This window comes from Talpa europaea (assembly GCF_964194135.1).
Source record: "Talpa europaea genome assembly, chromosome: 10".
In the NCBI taxonomy this organism is placed as follows: Eukaryota; Metazoa; Chordata; class Mammalia; order Eulipotyphla; family Talpidae; genus Talpa; species Talpa europaea.
Genome location: NC_140077.1, coordinates 26,377,810 through 26,400,300, shown reverse-complemented (window position 1 = coordinate 26,400,300; position 22,491 = coordinate 26,377,810). Strand labels below are relative to the sequence as shown.

Genomic DNA, 22,491 nt, shown 5'->3' with positions numbered 1-22,491 from the left:
CCTCAAGTAAAAGGTGTATTTTGAGCATGAGTTGACCCTTCACCATTGCTCAATCAACAAATAAAGCTTCCCTTGCTGTAAGGAGATATTTCATTTTATTGGCTGGAACATTTCTTGAGAAGGAAAAGGATTAGCTTGGAGTTTAGCCCCACGGGCCAGTGACACGCAATCAATGAATAGTGAATAAAAATTAAGTTCGGGCCTCCATGGTGGTGCAAGGGGGTTAATTCCAGCACTATGAAGCTATCAGCCACTGCAGCACAAGTTTCATCCTTGGCCAGGGAGCTGACCCACATGATGCAGCAGACCTCTCCTGTCTCCCCTCAGCAGTGTATTTCAGTCAATCTGCCTGTTCTGCTTCCTACTCTGTCTCTGGCGAATCCTCTCACCCCCCACACTGCTGGCCTGCACCCCAGTTCTTATATGCATAAATAAATCTTTAAATAAATAAATAAAAAGGATATAAAACAGTGATAATTAAAAATAAGTAAATAAGATACTTTTACTTTTTTTAGATCATTAGTATTACTTCATAATTACATGATCTACTCAAGAAATCTCCTACTCAGTCTCTCCAAGAGTGCATATTTATAAGTATATACATATACAAAAGAGAAAAACTGGTTGTGTTATTTAATGCAAAAAATTGCAAGCACATAGTATTGGAACAAGAACAGACAATGGAATCGAGACCAATGGAATCGAATAGAAAATCCAGAAATAAACCCACAGATTTATGGTCAACTAATCTTTGACAAAGGAGCAAAGAATATGCATTGGAGCAAAGAAAGTTTGTTCAGTAAATGGTGCTGGGAAAACTGGGTCGCTACATGCAAAAGAATGAAGCCTGACCTAACACCATGCACAAAAACCAACTCAAGGGCCTCCCCAGTGGCACAGCAGTTGAGCGCTGGGTTGCGAAGCTGCCCACAGCCTCTGCAGCGCCGGTTCGATCCCCCACCACCGGGTGAGGGTCCCACATGGTGCGCAGACCTCTCCTGCCACCCTCTGCTCCCCTCAGCAGTGTACTTGGGTCCTTCTGCCTGTCCTGCTCCCTGCTCTGGCTCTGGTGAATCCTCTCACCCTCCCACGTTTCTGACTGTACCCAGTGCTTGTATAAATTAAAAAAAAAAAAGTATTAATAAATTAAAAAAACCCAACTCAAAATGAATTAAAGAATTAGATATAAGACCTGAAAATATAAAATACATAGAAGGAAATATAGGCGAAACACTACATGATATGCACATCAAAGACATCTTTACAGACACATCACCCAAAGCAGTGATAGTGAAGGCAAAGATAAATAGCTGGGACTACATCAAATTAAAGAGCTTCTGCACAGCAAAAGAGACAATAACAAAAACAAAGAGAAACCCCACCTACTGGGAGAACATTTTTGCACACAACACTAATGATAAAGGACTGATCACAAAATCTATAAAGAGCTGATGAGACTCAACAACAACAAAGAAAATGATCCAGTCAAAAAATGGGCAGAAGAGCTAAAAAGAAACTTCTCTGAAGAGGAAATGCAAATGGCCAACAGGCATATGAAAAAATGTTCAACATCACTTGCAACCAGGGAAATGCAAATCAAAACTACCATGAGATACCATCTTATACCAGTGAGAATGGCACATACTAAAAAAACTAGCAACAACAAATGTTGGCGAGGGTGTGGAGAAAAAGGAACTCTCCTGCACTGCTGGTGGGAGTACAAACTGGTCCAATCACTATGGAGAGCTGTGTGGAGATTTCTGGACCTACTAAACATAGAGCTTCCATATGATCCAGCAATTCCACTCCTAGGTATTTACCCAAAGGACACAGAAACATCAATTCCAAAGAGCACCTGCACCCCTATGTTTACAGCAGCACTATTTACAATAGCTAAGCTTTGGAAGCAACCCAAATGTCCAAAAATAGATGACTGGATCAAGAAGATGTGGTACATATACACCATGGAATATTACTCAGCTTTCAAAAAAGATAAACACATGCAATTTGCAGCAACATGGATGGCGCTGGAAGGGATCATGCTCAGTACAATAAGCCAGAAAGAAAAAGAAAAAGAAAAATACCAGATGGTCTCACTCATAGCAGGAATCTAGAAAACTTAAATAAGGGACCAGGAAAAAGAATAACTATAAGAAAGAAAATATGAAAATCAACAGACAACTATGAACCAGAGACACTCTATGGGGGGTGGGAGGTGGGGAAAGGAGGGATTGGGGTCAAAATAAGGGGGTTGTAATTGTATGGGGAATATAAAAATAAAATTTAAAAAAAATTGCAAGCACAGACCCTGTTCTCTAGACTTTCTACAAGTGCACTTCCTATAGTGGGCCAACATAAATTGTTGAATAAATAAAAGGACCCTTCTATGAAGTCTATGGAATACAGCAATAGAGGTTTTTACAGGAAAACTTATAACATAGATATGTTCTCATACAATCCCAAGGCCTGAACTTATTTTGGTTGTACTTAGCCCACTCAGTACCATCACTCTTAACCCTTTGCTTGACAAGGATTCAAGAAATGGAAATATCCTTATTAGTAGTTTAAGAATGAGAATCGGCAACAGTTGTTCTGACTTCTTAAGCTTCCCATGACAAAATTCAGAGAGACAGAAGCAGTCAGATGTGCTGTGTTTAAGAGATAAAGGGCAAAGACCATCCTCTCTCTTTCTCCTCAATCCTTTTAATGGAGAGGAACCTACATGAAGAATAGTGTGGAAAACACAATGTCACCAAGTTTTAGCAAAGCCATTTAGAGAGGAAAAAAAGAGTAGATACTATTTTAAGTATAACAGAGCTCAGAATCATCTTACACTTCTACATATCCTTTACTCCTTCAGTTAGCATTCCTGATATTATTTTCCTTTGTAAGGTTTCTCAAAATTATACCTTCCTAGATTTGTTGTAAGCCCAAGATAACTACAGTCCTTTCATCAGTCTCCCTGGCCCAGGTTGCACTGTGGCAGGCACACACACTACTCCATTCCATATGCTAAGTCTTTCTAAACATATTATTTTTATTGTGCCACCTCTCTGTTCTTAAATCCTTCAGGCTAACCACTGTCTGCAAGAGAAATCATATTTTTAAGTTAGTCATTCAAGAACTGATAAGCATCATCAATATTAATTCTGGACTCCATGTTGCATCCTCTCTTATCTTACCATTTTTTTTAATGTTTATTTATTTTTGTGTAGAAGAACTGGGGTGTAAGCCAGAGGTATGGAATGGGGAGGGGATAAGGTACAGTGGGGATGAGAGGATTCACCAGAGACAGAGTGGGGAGCAGAACAGGCAAATTTACTGAAATACACTGCTAAGGGGAGCTGCGGGCAACAAAGGAGAGCTCTGCTGTGCCATGTGGGTCAGCTCCCTGGCTGGGGATTGAACATATGCTGCAGTAGCAGTAATAGCACTGACTTAACCCCTAGACCACCAACTTTCTCACCTATTTTTAACCTACATTTTCTTGCAGTGTAGTATGTACGAAAGTATCTTAAATGTTATCTTTTTTTTTTAAGAGGCATGTATTATTTATTTGTTTGTTTGTTTGTTTGTTTATACATGCACTGGGTACAGTCAGAAGCGCGGGAGGGTGAGAGAATTCACCAGAGCCAGAGCGGGGAGCAGAACAGGCAGAAGGACCGAAGTACACTGCTGAGGGGAGCAGCAGGCGGCAGGAGAGGTCTGCGCGCCATGTGGGACCCTCCTCTGGTGGCCGGGGAGCAGCTGGGGATCGAACTGGCGCCACAGAGGCCGCGGGCATCTTCGCAACCCAGCGCTCAACCGCTGCGCCACCGGGGAGGCCCTTAAATGTTATCTTAAAACCAAATAGGATAAAAAATTATTTTTTTTACTCCTAAAAATCATGCAATCCATCCTTATCTCCCAGTAAGACCCAAAAATCCACTGCTCTATGCCCCCAGGAGAAACAGGCTTGCGCACTGTGCCGTCATCAAGATTCCCCTGATCACCAAATCAGCCATGAAGAAAAGACAACAACATACTTGTGTTAATTGTCGATATCAAGGTCAATGAGCACCAGATCAAACAGGCTGCGAAGCTCTAAGACATGACCAAGGTCAACATCTTGATCAGACCCAACAGAGAGAAGGCATAGGATATTTGACTGGCTCCTGACTATGATGCTTCGGATGTTGCCAACAAAATTAGGATCATCCAAACCGAGCTAGCTAATTTTAACATAAATTTTTCACTATGAAAAAAAGGTCCTCTGCTCTAAGGAGGAAGGTCTACTCAATAAACCCACTTTTTGTTCATTTTTCTTTCCTTATTTTGAATTCCCATTCTATGTAGCCAAACCCTATCTGCCCTTTATAATCAAATTATAGGGATATTATAACTTTTTTTTAAATTAAAACCATTTTAGGCCAAATTCTTTTTACCCCTCCTTGGTCATTCATGACAACTAACACATCACACAGTCTCATACTTGCTTTCATACAATGCTCTGTTTCATGTATAATTAGTTCCTAAGCACAGGATTTGGATAATTTGTGTCATCTACACAACACCAGTCCAAGAGGATAGTATATGCACCTTGTAAATACTTATTGAATTCAAACTCCAGCCAACAACATTGTCACATGTAACACATGTGTGAATTTCCATAGACATAACATTTAAAAGAGTATATAAGAACTTTGCACAGTGGGCCTCAGTGCAGCGGTTGAGCGCTGGGTTGCGAAGCTGCCCGCAGCCTCTGCAGTGCCGGTTCGATCCCCGGCTGCTCCCCGGTCACCAGAGGAGGGTCCCACAAGGCGCGCAGACCTCTCCTGCCGCCTGCTGCTCCCCTCAGCAGTGTGCTTCGGTCCTTCTGCCTGCTCTGCTCCCCGCTCTGGCTCTGGTGAATTCTCTCACCCTCCCGCGTCTGACTGTACCCAGTGCTTGTATGAATGAATGAATAAATAAATAAATAATAAATAAAATAAATCTTTAAAAAAAAAGAACTTTGCATAGCATGGATGGTCTCTACAACTGTTTCTATAGAACATGGAACTATAGACATATCTTTTCTATATAGGTTATCTTTTCACAATGCTAACAACTGTGTGAAGTTGTCAGACCAGATCCTTAATAATATACACAATGCAAATTATGCTGAACACACAATCTATCTTTCTTTGATGGTTAAGAACAAACTGAAATGACTTAGAGGCATCATGAATATCATGACCGTGCCACAGGAGATTTAAAGATTGGATTCTGAAATTGCTTTAAGAAGCAACTTCTTAGTATAAAACCCCTGATGTCAGCATGCTTGCCTATGGCTTGCATGCATAAAACTGGATTATAAAATGGGCAATTGTTTAACTTCCTGGACAGTATAAAATGGCTGCCTTTTTGAATATTTAATTATTGTAACAAAAGCTGAAGCATCCTTTTACCTAGCTTTGTCCTCTTCATTGAAATCTTCTTCACTGTCTTTCAATGTCCTTCAATACATTCTCTATTATTTATGTTCCTCTAATAGAATGTGTCACTCCAACTCCCTTGTCTGCTTCAACCCTCCATTTTATCCCTCGGTGTGAGGAATATATTCAATAGCAAGAGATTTTTTATTCCTTTCCTCCTCACTCCAGGACTTGCATTTTTTACATCAGGCTATAATTTGCGGTAAGGCTTTTTTCTGTTTCACATTTAAGAGAATCTAGGTCTAAATTAGAATATCAAATATCCTATTACATTTCAAAATGAAAATCTTTTATTATACCTGCATGATTCACCAATTTTAAAATAGTTACTCTGGAATAACATTTCATATGCAGGATCATACCAAAGTTGTTAGGTCAAATGGAATCATCTACACTGGCAAGTAGGAAGTAGGAAGTAAGCAGTAAGTTCTAAATTGTTAATTTCTCTATCTTCAGATGAGCTCACATCTTTGGAATGTTGAGGTCTTCAAGGTCAAAATAGGATAAAATCAATTGCCACTCCCAAGCACAAAGCTTATAAAACACTAAAGATATAATGCCTTGGAAAGGAGTGTTTAAAATTTCCCATTCACCGGTTTTACTTTGCAACAGCCTAAAGCATTAACACAACTAGTATTTTATTCTACTTAAAATCAACACAAAGTCTAATTTGACAAAATAATATCCTTTTCATCAGCATTGTAAAATGATTCGTGTCAAAGTATTCAGATTCTGTATTTGCAACTTTAGTGACAACTATTTTTTAAACTAGATTTAACTATTTTGATAGCATCATTATATAGGTTTAAATAATAAAGGGTTTTTTTCCTCCAGATAATTTTTTTCCCTTTTGAATGAGCATGATGGTAATGAGGTACTTGGTAAAGCTTCAACTAAAACTGTGATATCAAAACAAAAACATCGGGGCCTCCCTGGTGGCGCAGCGGTTGAGCGCTGGGTTGCGAGGCTGCCCGCAGCCTCTGCGGCGCCGGTTCGATCCCCGGCTGCTCCCCGGCCATCAGAGGAGGGTCCCACATGGCGCGCAGACCTCTCCTGCTGCCCGCTGCTCCCCTCAGCAGTGTACTTCGGTCCTTCTGCCTGCTCTGCTCCCCACTCTGGCTCTGGTGAATTCTCTCACCCTCCCACGCTTCTGACTGTACCCAGTGCATGTATAAACAAAAAACAAACAAACAAATAAATAAATAAAGCATGCCTCTATTAAAAAAAATAAATAAACAAAAAAATTAAAAAAAAATCAAAACAAAAACATCAACTCCCTATCCAAACAAAACAGAATCTTTGTTTTAACTTAAGTATAGTACAAAACATGGTTAAGAGTTTAGAACTGGAAAGAGCCTGTTTGTTCTTACCAATACTTTACGTCAAACATCTTAAACAAAATGCTCGTTAAAATGTCTCTTTACCAGGGGCCTCCCCAGTGGCACAGGGGTTAAAGTCTCAGCACTATCAAGCTATCATCAACAACTGTGGCATGAATTTGATCCCCTGCCAGGGAGCTACCACATGGTGCAGTAGACCTCTCCTGCTGCTCCCCTCAGCAGTATATTTCAGTAGATCCACCTGCTCTGCTCCCCACTCTGTCTCTGGTGACTCCTCTCAACCCCCTGCAACTCTGGCCTATACCCCATTTCTTGTATGCATAAATAAAAATAAATCCTTTAAAAAAAAGTCTCTTTACCAACAGAAACTTAATAGACTATGGTTAGGCTTCCACACTGGCCTCTATTACCTACATCATCTAGCAAACATGGCTTCTGTGTGAAAAACCTCAAGGTCTGGTGCACATCTTTTGGTGAGTTGCAGGTCCATCTTTGAGACTGAGGATCTAGATTCCTGATAATTACTTCTCTAACTCATAAACTCCCAACTTCTACCCTCTCCCCCTGTTCTACTCGCTACTGTAGGTTATAACAGTAGGTTTTCAAAACCAACAACAAAAAAGTGGATGGGAAAGTAGAAATATTCCTCCAAGAAAAGGAGGTGATTTGAAAATAACAATTTCTGAAAGTAAATATTCTTCAGTTGTATCTCCTGTACCAGGAATCAAATATTCCTCTCTTGAATCAAAATGTTCTAGTCCATTTATAAAAGCATCTTCTACAGTTTAAGCTTTGTTTAACTGACATTCCAAATTAAACTATAAGTTCCTTTTCCCTATAAAAAATGACTGGGCCTCCCTGGTGGCCTAGGATTTAAGTCTCAGTGTTACCACAGAGATTGCCCTCCCACCACAAAGCCCTGAGTTCTATCCCCAGCCAGGGAGCTAACCCACATGGCACAGCAGACCTCTCCTGTCTTGCCCGCTGCTCCCATCAGCAGTGGATCCGCCTGTTCTGCTCCCCACCCTGTCTCTGGTGAATTCTCTCACCTCTAGCACCTCTCTCTGGCCTACACCTCAGTTCTTCTACGCAAAAATAAATAATATAAAAATCTTACAATAAAGGAATAATTCTTTCAAAAAATAATTCCCATAGAGCACTCAAAAAGCCCATAAATTTCTGCTCTAGCTGATGAACTGCAGGCTCATCAAAGATGATGGGTTTGGGCGTCCTGGTGGCGCAAGGGGTTAAGATGCAATCCATGAAGTTATTGGCAGCCTCTGCAGCTCAAGCTAGATCCCCAGCAGGCCAGGGAGCAACCCATATGGCACAACAGATCTCTCCTGGCTCCCCTGCTGCTCCCCTCAGCAGTGTACTTCGGTGGATCTGCCTGTTCTGTTCCCCACTCTGTCTCTGGTGAATCCTCTCACTCCGCACACCTCCGGCCTGTACCCCAGCTCTTGTACGCATAAAATAAATAAATCTTAAAAAAAAAAAAGACGATGGGTTTATCCCCAAACCTCTTCAATACTAGTATTATAATTGTGTGACTTAATTTAAAATATGTAAACTAATTAAATGATACCAAAAAAATCATTTGCTTGTTGAAAAAGTAATTTAAATGTTCTAGAAAGAGTTAGTTAAAAAAAGAATTGGATTTCTTTTACTTAGAAAGTTCTCAAAGTTTCATATCTATGAAGAGGGAGAAAGAACTTTATGAGATATCGAAGCTTTAAAAATCTTTTAAAAGGGGCCTCCCCGGTGGAGCAGTGGTTGAGCGCTGGGTTGCAAGGCTGCCCGCAGCCTCTGCAGCGCCGGTTCGATACCTGGCTGCTCCCCGGCCACCAGAGGAGGGTCCCACATGGCGCGCAGACCTCTCCTGCCACCCGCTGCTCCCCTCAGCAGTGTACTTCGGTCCTTCTGCCTGCTCTGCTCCCTGCTCTGCTCCCCGCTCTGGCTCTGGTGAATTCTCTCACCCTCCCGCGCTTCTGACTGTATCCAGTGCTTGTATAAATAAATAAATAAATATTTTTTAAAAAAATCTTTTAAAAGTTTATTAGGTGCCATGTAGCAGTACTTTATAGCTGTAATTTTTCACCATTGCTTGAATTATGGACCTCTTTGGAAATGTAACGAATTTTACAGCCAACCTCTCACCCTGACAATACAAATGAATAAAACAACATACAGTCTGGTGATTCTTATATCCTGTCCCAGCTCTTCTACCCTGCACCCTTCAGCAAAGCTTATCTCTATACAGCTCTATGGATTTTAAGCTTCAAAACATTACATCATGTTTACAACCATTAAAAAACTAAATCTTGAATTAGTGCAGCTGAACCAAATTCCATGGTACCTTATTCTCAACTTCACTAAGACTTTACTAATGATATTTTGCACCAGCTAATAACACCCACTGACCTCTCCTTGAGTTTATTCAACTTAAATAATAAAGGATACCAGGTTTCAGTTTTTTGTTTCTTGTTATTCTCCCATATGGTTGACTGACTAGCAATTCCATATGGTTGTTTTTCTGCCAGGCTGTGGCCCAGAAAAAGGTGACTAATCAGCTAACTCGTACACTAATTCTCAGAGTATGAAAAAAAAAAAAAAATCAGAGTAGAATCAGAAGAAGCTCTTGACTGAGAATGGTAGTTATTTCTTCTCTCAGATTTAGTGTTCTAATAAGTAGTCCACAAAGTAATCTATCTCAATAAGGTTTTCCTTCCCACGTATTAAGAATCACACAAAAGCATGGGTGGATAAGAGATGTCAAATCACTTGCTAAAATATTCCCAACATCCAGCTTTCTCTTCTGAAGCTCCTCCACTCTAAACCCACCTGGTTTATGAGTCATGAAAATTCTAATCTGCCACTATTAAGCATTTTCATCTCTACATCATTTTCTCCAGCTGCCTAAACCAAGCCCTGAACATCATTCTAAATTCTTCCTCTTTTATTCCTCACATCCAAGCACTCACTAGTCCTTCCAGTCACCCCATTACTTATTTCTCAAGTCTATGCCTTTCCCTCCACTTTAAGTCCTATCAGGTTAACTGTTTTCCCTATCTGTGTTTGGTTCCTGACAATTTATATCCCAAAATAATCTTTCTAAAACAGATATGGTAATTTCGCTCACCAACTTAAAAGCCTTACAATGGTTCTGTTTTGCAGCATAAAAATCCTTCAACATCTTAGTGAAGGCACAGAATCCTGGAATGCTCTTTGAGATATGGCTATTACCTATTCTCCTAACGCCATCTCTTACTTGCCTCACCCCTATCTGAATCTTCTATCCTCTTAGCATACCATGTTTTTTCTTACTTGTGCAGTGGTTGATCACTCTGCTTAAAACAAATCTTTGCTGCAACTTCCTACAGTACCCTCCATCCCCTGATCTGCCTATAGGACCCTGTCCATTCAGTTCTAAATACAACTTCAAGGGCCTCCCTGCTGGTGCAAGGGGTTAAGACACAACCTATGAAGCTGTCTGCGACTACTGCAACACGAATTCAATCCCCAGCCAGGGAGCTACCCACATGGCGCAGCAGACCTCTCTTGTCTTGCCCGCTGCGCCCCTCAGCAGTGTATTTCAGTCAGTCTGCCTGTGCTGTTCCTCACTCTGTCTCTGGTGAATCCTCTCACCCCCCCCCACACACTTCTGGCCTGTACCATGGTTCTTGTATTTATAAATAAATAGATCTTAAATAAAACTTCAATATGCCCAAGGATGTTCATTATGTTTAATAGTTAAAAACCACAAACAACCTAAACTCTTCGAATAGAAGTAATTTGTTAAATTTTAATGGATTCCTGTTATGGAACATTATGCAATAATAAAATGTATTTAAGTTTAATGGAATGAAAGCTACAAAAATATGACCATAAAGGGCCTCCCTGGCGGTGCAGGGGTTAAAGTCTCAGCACTATCAAGCTATCACCAGCCCTTGGGCATGAGCTCGATCCTCAGACAGGGAGCTAACCTACATGGTGCAGCAGACCTCTCCTGTCTCACCTGCTACTCCCCTCAGCAGTGTATTTCAGTAGATCTGCCTGTTCTGTTCCCCACTCTCTCTGGTGAATCCTTTCACCACCTCTGGCCTACACCCCAGCTCTTGTATGCATAAATAAATAAAATAAATCTTTACAAATAAATAAATGGCAGAAAATACACCAAAACATTAGCAATATTCATCTCTGGATAATAGAATTATAGGCCATTTTTCCCCTTCAAGTTTTAAATAGCAAGCATGTATTTTTTTCAAAATCAGAAGAATTTTGAAAATATTTTAAACTGTGAAGACTTTCTTGGCACCTTTCCAATCCTACCCCCATCACCCCTCCACATGCACACAATCACACCTTCCTTTGATTCAAGTACACATACTCTTTCTTGTGCTTATCACAATCTGTTATAAAACTCATTATACTTTTTTAAATTCAAGTTTGTCATTGAACTGTATGAGGACAGGATATGGTTAAGCTTTAACACCAGACCTCAGAGGCCAGTAAATGTTTATAAAATGAAATTACTTCTACATTGCTAGCTACGTGTAAATGACTAAAAGAATGCCTAATCAATCATTTGTAATTGTAAATCATTAACACATTCAACAAATATTTACCATGTGCCTAAAATATCCCAGGTACTGTCAAAGCCTCTGGCAACACTGCAGTGAAAAGATCCTTGCCCTTGTTGAGCCCACATTCTAGTGTGGGGAAACAAAACAAAACAAACCAGCTCATTTCAGAGAGTGACACAGTCTATAGCGACAACATGGGATGAGGGGACACAGAGGAAATGGGGAAGAGTGTAACATCAAAGGTATATTGGAAGATGGCAAATGACAAGATAGGAGGCAAACAGGTGTGGAAGAAAGAAAAATTGGACATTGAGTCCAAAGACCTGAGAATTCCTGCTATGTCACATTACCAGTAAACTAATACTTTCTGAGTCTCAATTAGGAAAATAATCCCTAATTCATAAAAATGTATAAGGATTAAATAAGATCATATATGTGAAAAGGTGAGGCCAATGCTCTGTATTTGTTAGCTGTATGTGTTTGGAGGAGGACATCAAAAATAATATCAGAGGCCTCCCTGGTGGCACAAGGGGTTAAGAGTCAGCACTATGAAGCTACCTGCAACTACTGCAGCATGAGTTCGATCCCTGGCCAAGGAGGTGACCCACATGGCAGACCTCTCCTGTCTCATCCGCTGCTCCCCTCAGCAGTGTATTTCAGTAGATCTGCCTGTTCTGCTGAATCCTCTTACCCCTCCCCCTCACACACACACACCTCTGGCCTATACCCCAGTTCTTGTATGCATAAATAAGTGAATCTTTAAAAAAAAATAATATCAGTACAAACCCAACAGCTGGAGTACATGGATTATGACTGCAAGTGAAGATGCCAAAATAATTTAAATACCATCTCTTTGTTCAGGGACTTCTGTAACAGACATGCAGTTAACAAAAATAGTACATATACTATCCTTTACTGTTACTCTGAACTCAGAATTCTACTATTGATTAAAACTTCTTTAAATAAATAAAATGTGGCAAAGAATTCAATAGCCTGCCTGTAAAATCAAACGCAAACACACAAAAACAGATTCATGATCCAAAGTTGTCTCTCAACTTTTCCGTACAATCTCATAAATTTTATTGGCCTTCATTATTTTTAATCCCCTCCATAACTAGGTTAAATTTCTCTAGTCCAAAAGAGGAAAGAAAATTTTCCACAGCAGATTGTATAAAAGAGGTGCTTCTGGGCACATTTATTTCTTGTCCTTTTTAATTGCTGCTTTCTCTGAAAACTAAAAACTAGGTCTCTTGAGTTTGAGTAGAGATTTAGATTTTCGCATCGCTAAAAAGTTTCCTCTTTAGTATTCCAATCCCTAATCAGTACCCAAACCCTTAAGATAGATAATCTTTTGTACTTACATATCAATTTTCCAATCTCACATTGCTCAAATAAATGACTGACTGAAAGAGTCTACCGTAACATGCCTTTTGTCAGCCTCTTAAACCAAAGAATTCTCTCCTTTGTATTTCTAAGTTTTACTGTCAAAATTATCCTGACCCTCATTCTAGCCAGTTCTAATATTAATAACTTGATTTAGGAAGTCAGGAACAAAATATAACCAAGACAGGGTAAATTAACTCCAAAAGAATAAGTTGGCTAAAAGTAAATAAAGAAAAATTTTAATCGTAGGATGTAAGATGTTGTTTCCATCTAATAATTACCAAAACCTTTCATATCAAAGTAAGAACCCAGCTACTTCTTAGCATATCAAATACACAAATACAAGTCACTATATAGAAACTATGAGATATCCACAGGCTAGGAATGCAGATAATATTTTCTACTTTTACAAACTGAAGATGTCTTTTATGACATCATGCACATTCACCTATGTTTCCACATTCTATGGACATCTTGTAGAGAAATCTATAATGGAGAATCTGTCTCAGAAATGTTAAATATACAGTGTTGTAGAGAAACAGGACAAAAGTACAGCAACTTGTATTCAAATGTATATTCATTTACTTAATGAAAACCTACTAACTTACAGATGCTCAAGAACTTCTAGATGCTGGTTCACTTGGTAGCACTGACCATTTAATTACTTATGTCCAGTTCCTAAAGAGTTACTTTTTTCTCTTATATTTGCCCTTGACCTTGAAATAAATTTGAATGCTTCAGGAGTAAAGATATTTGGCTGTACAACCATGTTACCCATACAAAATCAGTACACAGTGTTTCCTTCCCTTTGTGTACATTAATTGTATGAGCACTTCAAATGATATAAAGGCTCTTCAGTGCCCATTTCTGTTTTTCTCCTTTGAAGTCTGCCCATAGGATTATATCAGGTATTTATTACTGCTGAGAATTATGTAATGGTACATTCAGGGTGAGAAAAGTAGGTTTGCTTCCAAGATGCTATTTTTTTTTGTCTTAATTCACTAGTACTTCTCTATTTCAATTTAAATCAAAATGCAAATATTAGGCTGGTTTCACATTAAGAAGTTTACATGCCCAGCACCTGTAAAGAACAATAAAGCATATGAAAACGTAATGTAGTAGAACCAAAGCATAACAGAACCCCGATAGAACAAGTCATTTACAAGGATGGGATAGGGAACATTCCTTGTGAAGCTATAACTACTATTGCAAATGCAGCAATCTCCCCAGGAAAGCTTATTTGAAGGTGTGGCTATTCTTCAACTCTCAAGATCTAAATTTGAGGCTCTATCCTGAATTCTAGCTTAGACAATCACACTGGCCCATATAGACAGACAGGCATGACCTTCAGGGAAGTGATTGTAAGGAACTTGAAATTATAGCCTTTGTAGCTCCTGTGCTACCAAATCAACACCTGTAGCAGTCAGGAAATTAAGCATTTCTCCCATCACCAATTAAAATGATCACAGAGTAAGGAAAAGTCTTACACTTGCATTGGTGAGTCAGTCACAAGCACCAGCAGGTAGTTACAAATATACCCTCAGAGCACCATGTCTGGATTTTTCTAATAGACTCTCACTATAATATACAGAGAGTCTTTTATTGCTCTTCCATCCCTGCTGGACACATCTTTCTACCTCCAGATGCCATCAACTAGTATTTAACTATGTACTACTATCAACAATATTTCCTCTAATAAACTCTAACTCTGACTGTAATTATCAGTTAGGGAGGCAGGCATCTAAGAACCATAATAGTATCTAATTTTCTGAACACTTTGCACACATTCTCTCAGAAAACAAAACCAAAAGATAGGCTCTCTCCACTTTTTGAAGACTGGGAAAAAGAACCACCAAATAAATAACTTGACCCCTATCATCAGTGACAGAGCCGGGGTTCTAACCTCATTCCAAGATTCTTGGGTTGCCCAATACTGCATGTTGCCCTTTTTTCAGTAAAATCCAGTTTAGCCTAATAATTCATATTGTAGCAAATAAAGCCATAATCTTGACACTTGCAGATTAAAAAAAAAAAACTATAAAAATCACCTGAGCAATGACAATGAATTCCAAATGCACAAGCATTATGTCTATATAATCCTTGAAAGACAGCAAAATAGGCTAACCAATGGAAAGAACTATTTAATTAGAAATTTGTGTCCTAGAGAAAGAATGTCTAAAAACATTGCATTTCTGAAAGCATGCCTTTGTATCACCTCACTGCAAGGTTATGAAGAGTTTATATAAAGCTAACTTACTTTTCAATATACAATTTTGAAGCGTATCATTTATGTAATTAGATTAATGTTTTCAATAACACAGAAACCTCGTATTTCCCAACTAAACCCCCGTTTTAAATAGATCATAGATAATGTGGCTTTGCTGGCATTTACATTAACCATGCATAATAGGTTCTAAAACACTTTGTGGGGTTGGGTGGACCTAAAGTGGTTTTTCATGAGAGCAGTAGTTAAGAACCAACTAAGGAAGAACCTACAGTTTTAAATCTATGATATACTATCCTTATTCCAAAGCAAGCAGAAGCTAGGCAATTTATATTTACTTCCTGAAGAGGTGGTCTTAAAAAAAAAAAAAAGGAGCATTGATTGGTTGCAAAATATTCATATTTCCTCAAAATGGTTGAAAAATACTCATATTTCCTCAAAATTTATTATGAATAGGCAAATTTAAAGTTACTTTAAAAAATTCATTTATAATCCCATGAATTCATGTAAGGAATTTCCTCCTCTGTTACAGGTAACCCAGCAGCCAAATTAAACACTAAATTGCACTTAACTAGACTTATATAGGAAAACAGAAAATTTATATCACTTTCAATTTAGTTAGGGGGGAAGAGAGTTTATAAAGACAGAGATGTACAGAAATCATAACATAATTTGAAGTTTTAAAAAATAACAATATTCAAAAATATATAAATTAAGTAAATAAATATGTAGGGAAAAATACTGATGTGTTGACTCTAAGTAGTGATGTGTGTGTAAGCATGTGTGTATGCATTATATTTTTCCACCTCCATTTCTATCTATTCAAAAATTTTTAAAACCACAATTTCCAGAGTACATTATAAGGTAAAGAATAGATTCAGCCCAGTCTTCTGCTTCTACCCTGTTTTGTTAACTAATATCCTAGAGGTATTATAGCCAAGATATTATACTCTTCCACCGGCTTTAAAGGCAGATTGCTCCTAGGTTCAAAACTTAGCTCTACCAGTTTCTGGTTGTATGAAATTCAGCAAAGTAAATGTACTAACCCTTGATTTCTTTGTTAGTATAATGAGGATAATAATAGTCCTCTAACTCTCAAGGAGTTTCACTGAGAAACTATATGTAAAGGGCTTACCCCAGGGCCTGGCCCATAGGTATATGTTAGAATATCACATTGCTATGGTGACCAGATGCTATCCTCAGACAGAAAAGAAAAAATCTAAATGATGTTACATAGGATTCTGGGGTTATTCAAATTTCACTATTAGTAACCCATACTATGACAACAGCATGCAGTTTCTCTGGTTACTATTGTAATACTAATAACTATAATCAAACATTTTGGATACTTTACCATGAGCTAGGCACTATGCTAAGTACTTCATATGCAGTTTCTCATTAGAACTCCTATGAAGCAAGGAGTGATTATTATTCCCGTTTGAAGTAAGAAAAAGTGAGGCATAAAGTACATGTAATTCTTCCTGAGGCATAAAGTACATGTAATTCAAACATTTTGGATACTTTACCATGAGCTAGGCACTATGCTAAGTACTTCATATGCAGTTTCTCATTAGAACTCCTATGAAGCAAGGAGTGATTATTATTCCCGTTTGAAGTAAGAAAAAGTGAGGCATAAAGTACATGTAATTCTTCCTGAGGTCAAAGACATAAAGCTCCATTTTCAATCATATCTCTCCTTCTATAAATCTTTTGGCCATTTTTGCCTACTCAATAGCACCACCAGGAAGGAGAAGAGACCAAACTCAATATAGCCTGTGTGGCTTTCACTAGCATTACTGGTAAACAGTTTGTTGAGAAACAACTGACAATCTCTATACTACTTGTCAATTTCAGGTCTGGGGATATTTTATGGATTTATTTTCTACCCAGTCCAAATTTCTGGAGATAATTAATCAAAAGCTAGTCATATTCAGATTCAACTCCAAGGAAAAGATAAGTGATGTCTATGCTATACGCGCCTAATCCCTAAACCTCCCTATCAAATTTTAGGTTATCCTCTAAGACTGGACTTAGGTAGGGAACATCAGAATGAAGAAAGGGAGTGTTAGAAAAATAAGGGCTCTCTTACCAAAGGCCTTTCCCTTCCAAAAATAAGCACATAATTCCAGAAAGCAGATTCTTCCTTTTCTGTATCTACCAGATGTCTCTTCATTTAAAAAAAACAAAAAACAAAACTTTAAAATAATGGGGAAAATACACTTTAAATATATCTTCCATTCCGGAAGAACCCCTTTGAAAATTTGAAAACATGCTCTCTCATTAAAAACACACAATTCAATGTGTGCACTGTCAGGGCTAAAAATCATTGTTCCAGCCTAGAAAATCATATGCTTCTTCATAACCTATCTCCTCCCTCACAGATAGGAGCTACCCCAAACATCACATCTGAAATGTAGAGAGCAAGAAAATGAAAGCTCCAAATGCACCTGATGCTTTAAACTACTTCTAACAAATGTCAGTTCTGCCATTTTCAGCACTGCTCAAAGGATTTGTTTCATTTCCTTGCCCACCCAAATTGGGTCTTATCCAAACCTTCCTCTCTACTTTTTTTCTTTCCTTTTTTTTTAATGTTTATTATTTTTATTTATTTATGCATGGAAGATCTGGGGTGTAGGCCAGAGGTGCAGGGGGTGAGAGGATTCACTAGAGATAGAGTGGGGACCAGAACAGGCAGATCTACTGAAATATACTGCTAAGGGGAGCAGCAGGTGAAACAGTAGAGGTCTGCTGCGCCATGTGGGTTAGCTCCCTGGCCAGGGATTGAACTCAGGTCACAAAGGTGACAGAGCTTCAGACTTAACCCCTAGGCCACCAGGGAGGCCCTTCTTTCCCTTTTTAACTGAGCCTAGAAGCTTATAGTCAAATCATTTTGGAAGTGAAAGATAAACATCTGCCTGAGAACAAAAGCCCCCAGTGAACACTCACCCTCACCACCCCTTTCCAACCCATGTTCAGGACTCTCTGCCAACAGATGTGCCAGTGGGCTGGATCAGAAAGCAAGAACAGAGTAAGGACACTCCATTCAACCTTTTTGTCTGGGGTACTTCCTGGGTTTTTCATTGGCATTTAACACCAAGACACAAGGCTCACTTTTCATTAAAGATGCAAGACTTTGACTTTGCCCAGTTTCAAATGGTGTAATTGATCTGCATTGTCTTCTTAAATAACCCAACTGGTGAAGGACACTGCAGCTTTAAATATTTCAGTGCTAGCTAGCAAATAGACTCCATTGCAATATGGCTCTGAAGGTCGCGTCCTATTGTCTCTTTCCTCTGGAAAAAAAAAACAATTTCTAAGTGTTTCTTCTAGTTAACATAGGAAGGGTTACCCCTAGAATTTCCATTTTCCACCTTGGTCCCTTATAGAGTTCCGTTGTTTACTGGAATCTCACACTAATAATTTTCCCAGCAGGAGCAATATGCTGATTGCTATTAATGACGCCAGCACCTTAGCGAGACATAAACACATGTGTTCACATTAGTTTAATTGAGCATATGCAACTGTCTGAAATAGCACCACTCAAAGGAGGTTAACCTCTTTAAGAGCAGAGTCGAGGGTGGTCGGGAATGGACGGCTTTCAGGGGGCACCCTGAGCCCAGGATTGCATAACCTGAAATGTGTAGCTACTTAAAACATGAACCTCAGCCTACTCATCCCGAGACTATGCCGGCAATTTGCCATACACTTGCAGCGTTGTCACAGAAGGTCAAAATAAGAGGCACAAGCGGGGTAAAGGAAAAAACGGAAAACAAAAAACCCTGAAAGAAAAAGGTCCTTTCCTATCCTTTCAGGGTGCGCAAATACGATTCCTCCAGCAGCCACAGTGTACTCGCCAGCGGGACAGACGGAGTGCAGAACTGGAGGGGGGCGGGGAAGCTGGACCTCACTCCAGTTTTGAAAGAACAAAAATCAGCGAACAATCACAAGGCCGGGAAGGGCAAGGAAGGGCAGGGAAGGGAAGGGCAGGGAGGGGAGGGGGCATGGGAGCAGGTAGCAGGAGGGCGCGTGCAGGTGCGCCGGAGCATTACCTGAAATGGCAACAGATTGTTACCATTATCGGTCCGGAAAGCGTTATCCTCCATCCAGGACTTGGAGGTGAGCGGAGCGGCTCGGGGGAACTTGGGGGGCGCGATCACATTGCTGGAGAAGGGCTTTTTGAGCGGCGAGATGGGGTTGAGCGGCGAGGGCACCCCGACGCCCACGCCCACGCCCACGCCGACCGCGCGCCGAGGGTCCCGGCCCGCCTGCAGGCCGCCCCAGGGGTTGGACGGCGCGCTCCAGGCGGCGTTCACGCTCTGGTGGGTGTTCCAGCTGGACGGGGCGGACGAGGCGGCGGCCGAGGACGAGGACGGCTTGCTGGTCATGATGGGCTGGTGGCCGTAGGCGGCCGCGGCGCTGCGCTGCGCGTAGGGCGCCTGGCTGGGGCTGGCGGGGGAGCGGCGCTGCTGCGGGGGCTGCGCCTGCGGGGGCTGCGCGGGCTGGGCCGGCTGCGGCGCCGGCGGCGGCTGCTGGTGGTGCTGGGTCTGCGCCAGGCCGAGCTGCGGGGAGAAGGTGCCCCCGAAGACCGGGTTGACGTGGTGCGGGAAGTTCTGGAAAAGCATGGTCCCGTTGACGGGGGTGATCCCCTGGAAGAAGCTGTCCTCCACCGCGTTGGTGGTGCCCGTGGACCAGGTGCTGCCAAAGGACGGCGACAGCGACGCGCCCGGCGCCGCGGGCTCCTGGGGCGGCGGCGGCTGCTGCGGGGGCTGATGGAAACTCAAGCCCGGCAGGAGCGGCGATTCCATCTGCATCTTGTCCGGGCCGTTCGGGGCCGGCGCGGCCGCGGCGGGGCTGAGGGCCGGCACTGCGCTGCTGTCCTCGGGCTTGGGGGTCTCGGAGCAGAGGGGCGTGGACGGGGCTTCGGCTGCGCTGGGCTCGGGCTGGGGCTGCTGCTGCTGCTGCTGCTGCTGCTGCTGCTGCTGCTGCCGCTGCTGCTGGGGCTGGGGCTGGGTTTTGCTTTTGTCCATCAGTAAATCATCCTGCATGGTTTGCGCAGCTGAAACAGGGGAGAAAAAAAAAGAGAGAGAGAGAAAGAGAGACGCGTTATTGTCAATGCAATCGTTAATGCCCCTCTCGAAGAAGCGGGTGGGTGTTTTACTTGCGAAAATCCTGTGCCACCGCTACTAGCCAATTGCAATGCAAATCCATAATCTCCCATTTAGCTGAACAGGTCGGGCTGAGGTGGGGGGTGGGGGTGGGGGAGCTCGCGCACGGTCCCTGAAAATACTGGGAGAGCGTCTTCACCCTTTTCTGATGTCTTGGTTCCTTTTCTGTATGAGTGAGAGATGTGCTTATAAGACAGAAAGACAGCAATTTCGCCACGTCTCTTTTCCCTTCACCGGAACTCAGAGCGTTCACCCTGCAATGAGAAACTGATTCTGGTTCCTGTTTTTTCCCAAGCACCACCCTCCCCCAGTTATTTGCATACGTCAATAAATACTGCTGCGTCCTTCAGCAAGGTTAAAAGACACCGCACACGACCCTTTCTTCCCCCTTCCCAGCTCGAGCATTTTCAAGGCACTGCCCGTTGTACCCCCTCTTGATTAGCAAACTGCCTTCTTGCGTTGATAATTGTTTCATTTAGCAGCAGCGAACCACGAGGGAGGAAATCCTTGGCATTTGTTAGGAGGAGGACTCAGCTGCACAATCATTCTCTGGCTCCCAGTAGCTGCAGCTACTCCATTTTGTTAGGAGACAAAAAAAAAAAAAAAAAAAAAAAAAAAAACACCCAACCACCAAACCCCACTGCTTTTTAAAGAGGTAAAAATCTACTGAAACCTTTGGACGTGTTTGCTTCTTGTTATTGTAAGATTTAGGATTTTCTGCTTATTCTCCAATTTTCTTGTCTCCAATTCTGCCGCAAAAGAAATTTCTTGGCATCTAAGTGCTTCAGGTCTTAACAGGAGCCTGAGAATTTCTCTGCAGAGTGGAGAAATGTTCTGGTTGGATTTGAGGTCAGAGAGTGGGGCGGGGTGGGGGGGGCGGGAGGCGGAGCGAGAGAGGGAGGGACAAGACAGTGAGATGGAGTGGGGGTGGGTTTTTTTTTTTTTAATTCCCTCTGAGATTTAAGTAGACAATCAAGATAATTCTGGGGTTGCCAGATTTTCATTTTTGAACCATCCTGCTGCTGCCTTGGTCACAAGACTTTGGCAAATTTAGAATCCATTCACTTATCACTTGCATTAGCAGTGAAAGATTATGGTTTGAAGACCCTGAATTACCATATGCTAGCAAAAGTGATAAAAATAGCGTAGTACAAAGTTCCAAATTCTCATACATTGTAATTATAGTGCATTGCCATTACTGCTTCATTTAACCATATAAGGAGTGTATGGTATTTTCCGTTTCGCATAGAAGGGCTACAGTCACCTCTGACACACACCCTGCTTTCTTATGCAAGAATGAAAACAGTAATCACTCAAAACCAGGAGACCTCCATACATATAGTTATTCAGTTAGCTTGTCCCTTAGAACATGTTAATTGTTTTTAAATATGTTACTAGTACAGTGCTGAAACCCTGAAAACAAATATTTTGAAATGTTGAAGTAGAATATGACCAAACATATAATTACTTTCAGATGATGATCCAGAATAATTGCAACAGAGTTATGAATGTATGTAATGCATTTAATTAACTTAGGTACTTGGAGAAGCATCTTCCTCAGGACACTTGTGAAAGGACATTCAGATACATACATAAACTCTGCCTTTGGATACCCTCATGATATTAACAATGGTAAAAGAAAATATATGTATTGGAAAGTGATATTTCTGCTCTTAAATATTAAGCAAAATGTCAGACTGAGAGCTGGGATCAAAAGTAATTCTATTTTATTAAAAACTATCTTCATAATGGTTAATTGTTATCTTTTAACTTAAAGTTTCATACCTAGCCAGACTAGTGAACTCAAGGAAATGCTTCACAGCCACCTTACACTCCTTTTTTATTCCTCACTCCTCCGCCATCCCCTCCTCAAAAAACCCAGCACAATAAGTTATATAGCACAAACTGCCAGCTACTACCAATAAAACCTACCTAAGATGGATTTTGTGTTCCTCAGTTCTCTGGGTTTAAAACAATGGCTTTGATCAGAATTGTAAAATATAACACAAAGAGGCAAGCAAAGCTTGGATTCACAACAGTACTAAGTTCTATTGCTGCCAAAGGAAATGGTCATAGAAAGACATTTTCATACTGGGTTTAAGCAGGGCTGCAGTAAACCATTATAATATGGGATTTGAATAGCTTTTAGTCACTAGAGTCATCTTTACAATAGCCGTATCATCATGGCTGAAGTATCCATTTGGTTATAATTTTAATATCACTGAGCTTTTCTGAGCTTGTATCAATACTCTTTGTTAATATCTTCAATTTAAACTACATGCTCTTGGTGGAAAAATTTAATGCTGTACTATATAGCAAAGAAGGGAAAGAGTAAGGTGTAGT

At 40.8% G+C, this 22,491-nt stretch overlaps 1 protein-coding gene across 5 annotated transcripts in view; it reads right to left on the bottom strand.

Moving 5' to 3' along the window:
- Positions 1 to 20,043, bottom strand: part of CPEB3 (cytoplasmic polyadenylation element binding protein 3) — a gene marked incomplete at both ends in the record, with an annotated part of 144,829 nt that extends 124,786 nt beyond the window's left edge. For 3 of the 5 annotated variants that reach the window (XM_084246392.1, XM_084246393.1, XM_084246394.1), the window contains one exon: positions 19,033 to 20,028. In XM_084246392.1, coding sequence (XP_084102518.1) covers positions 19,033 to 20,028 — 996 coding nt within the window. Of the gene's footprint in view, positions 1 to 19,032 lie in introns of all 5 variants that reach the window. The other 2 variants (XM_084246395.1, XM_084246391.1) reach the window with 2 other exon arrangements.
- Between the last annotated feature and the right edge of the window lie 2,448 nt (positions 20,044 to 22,491).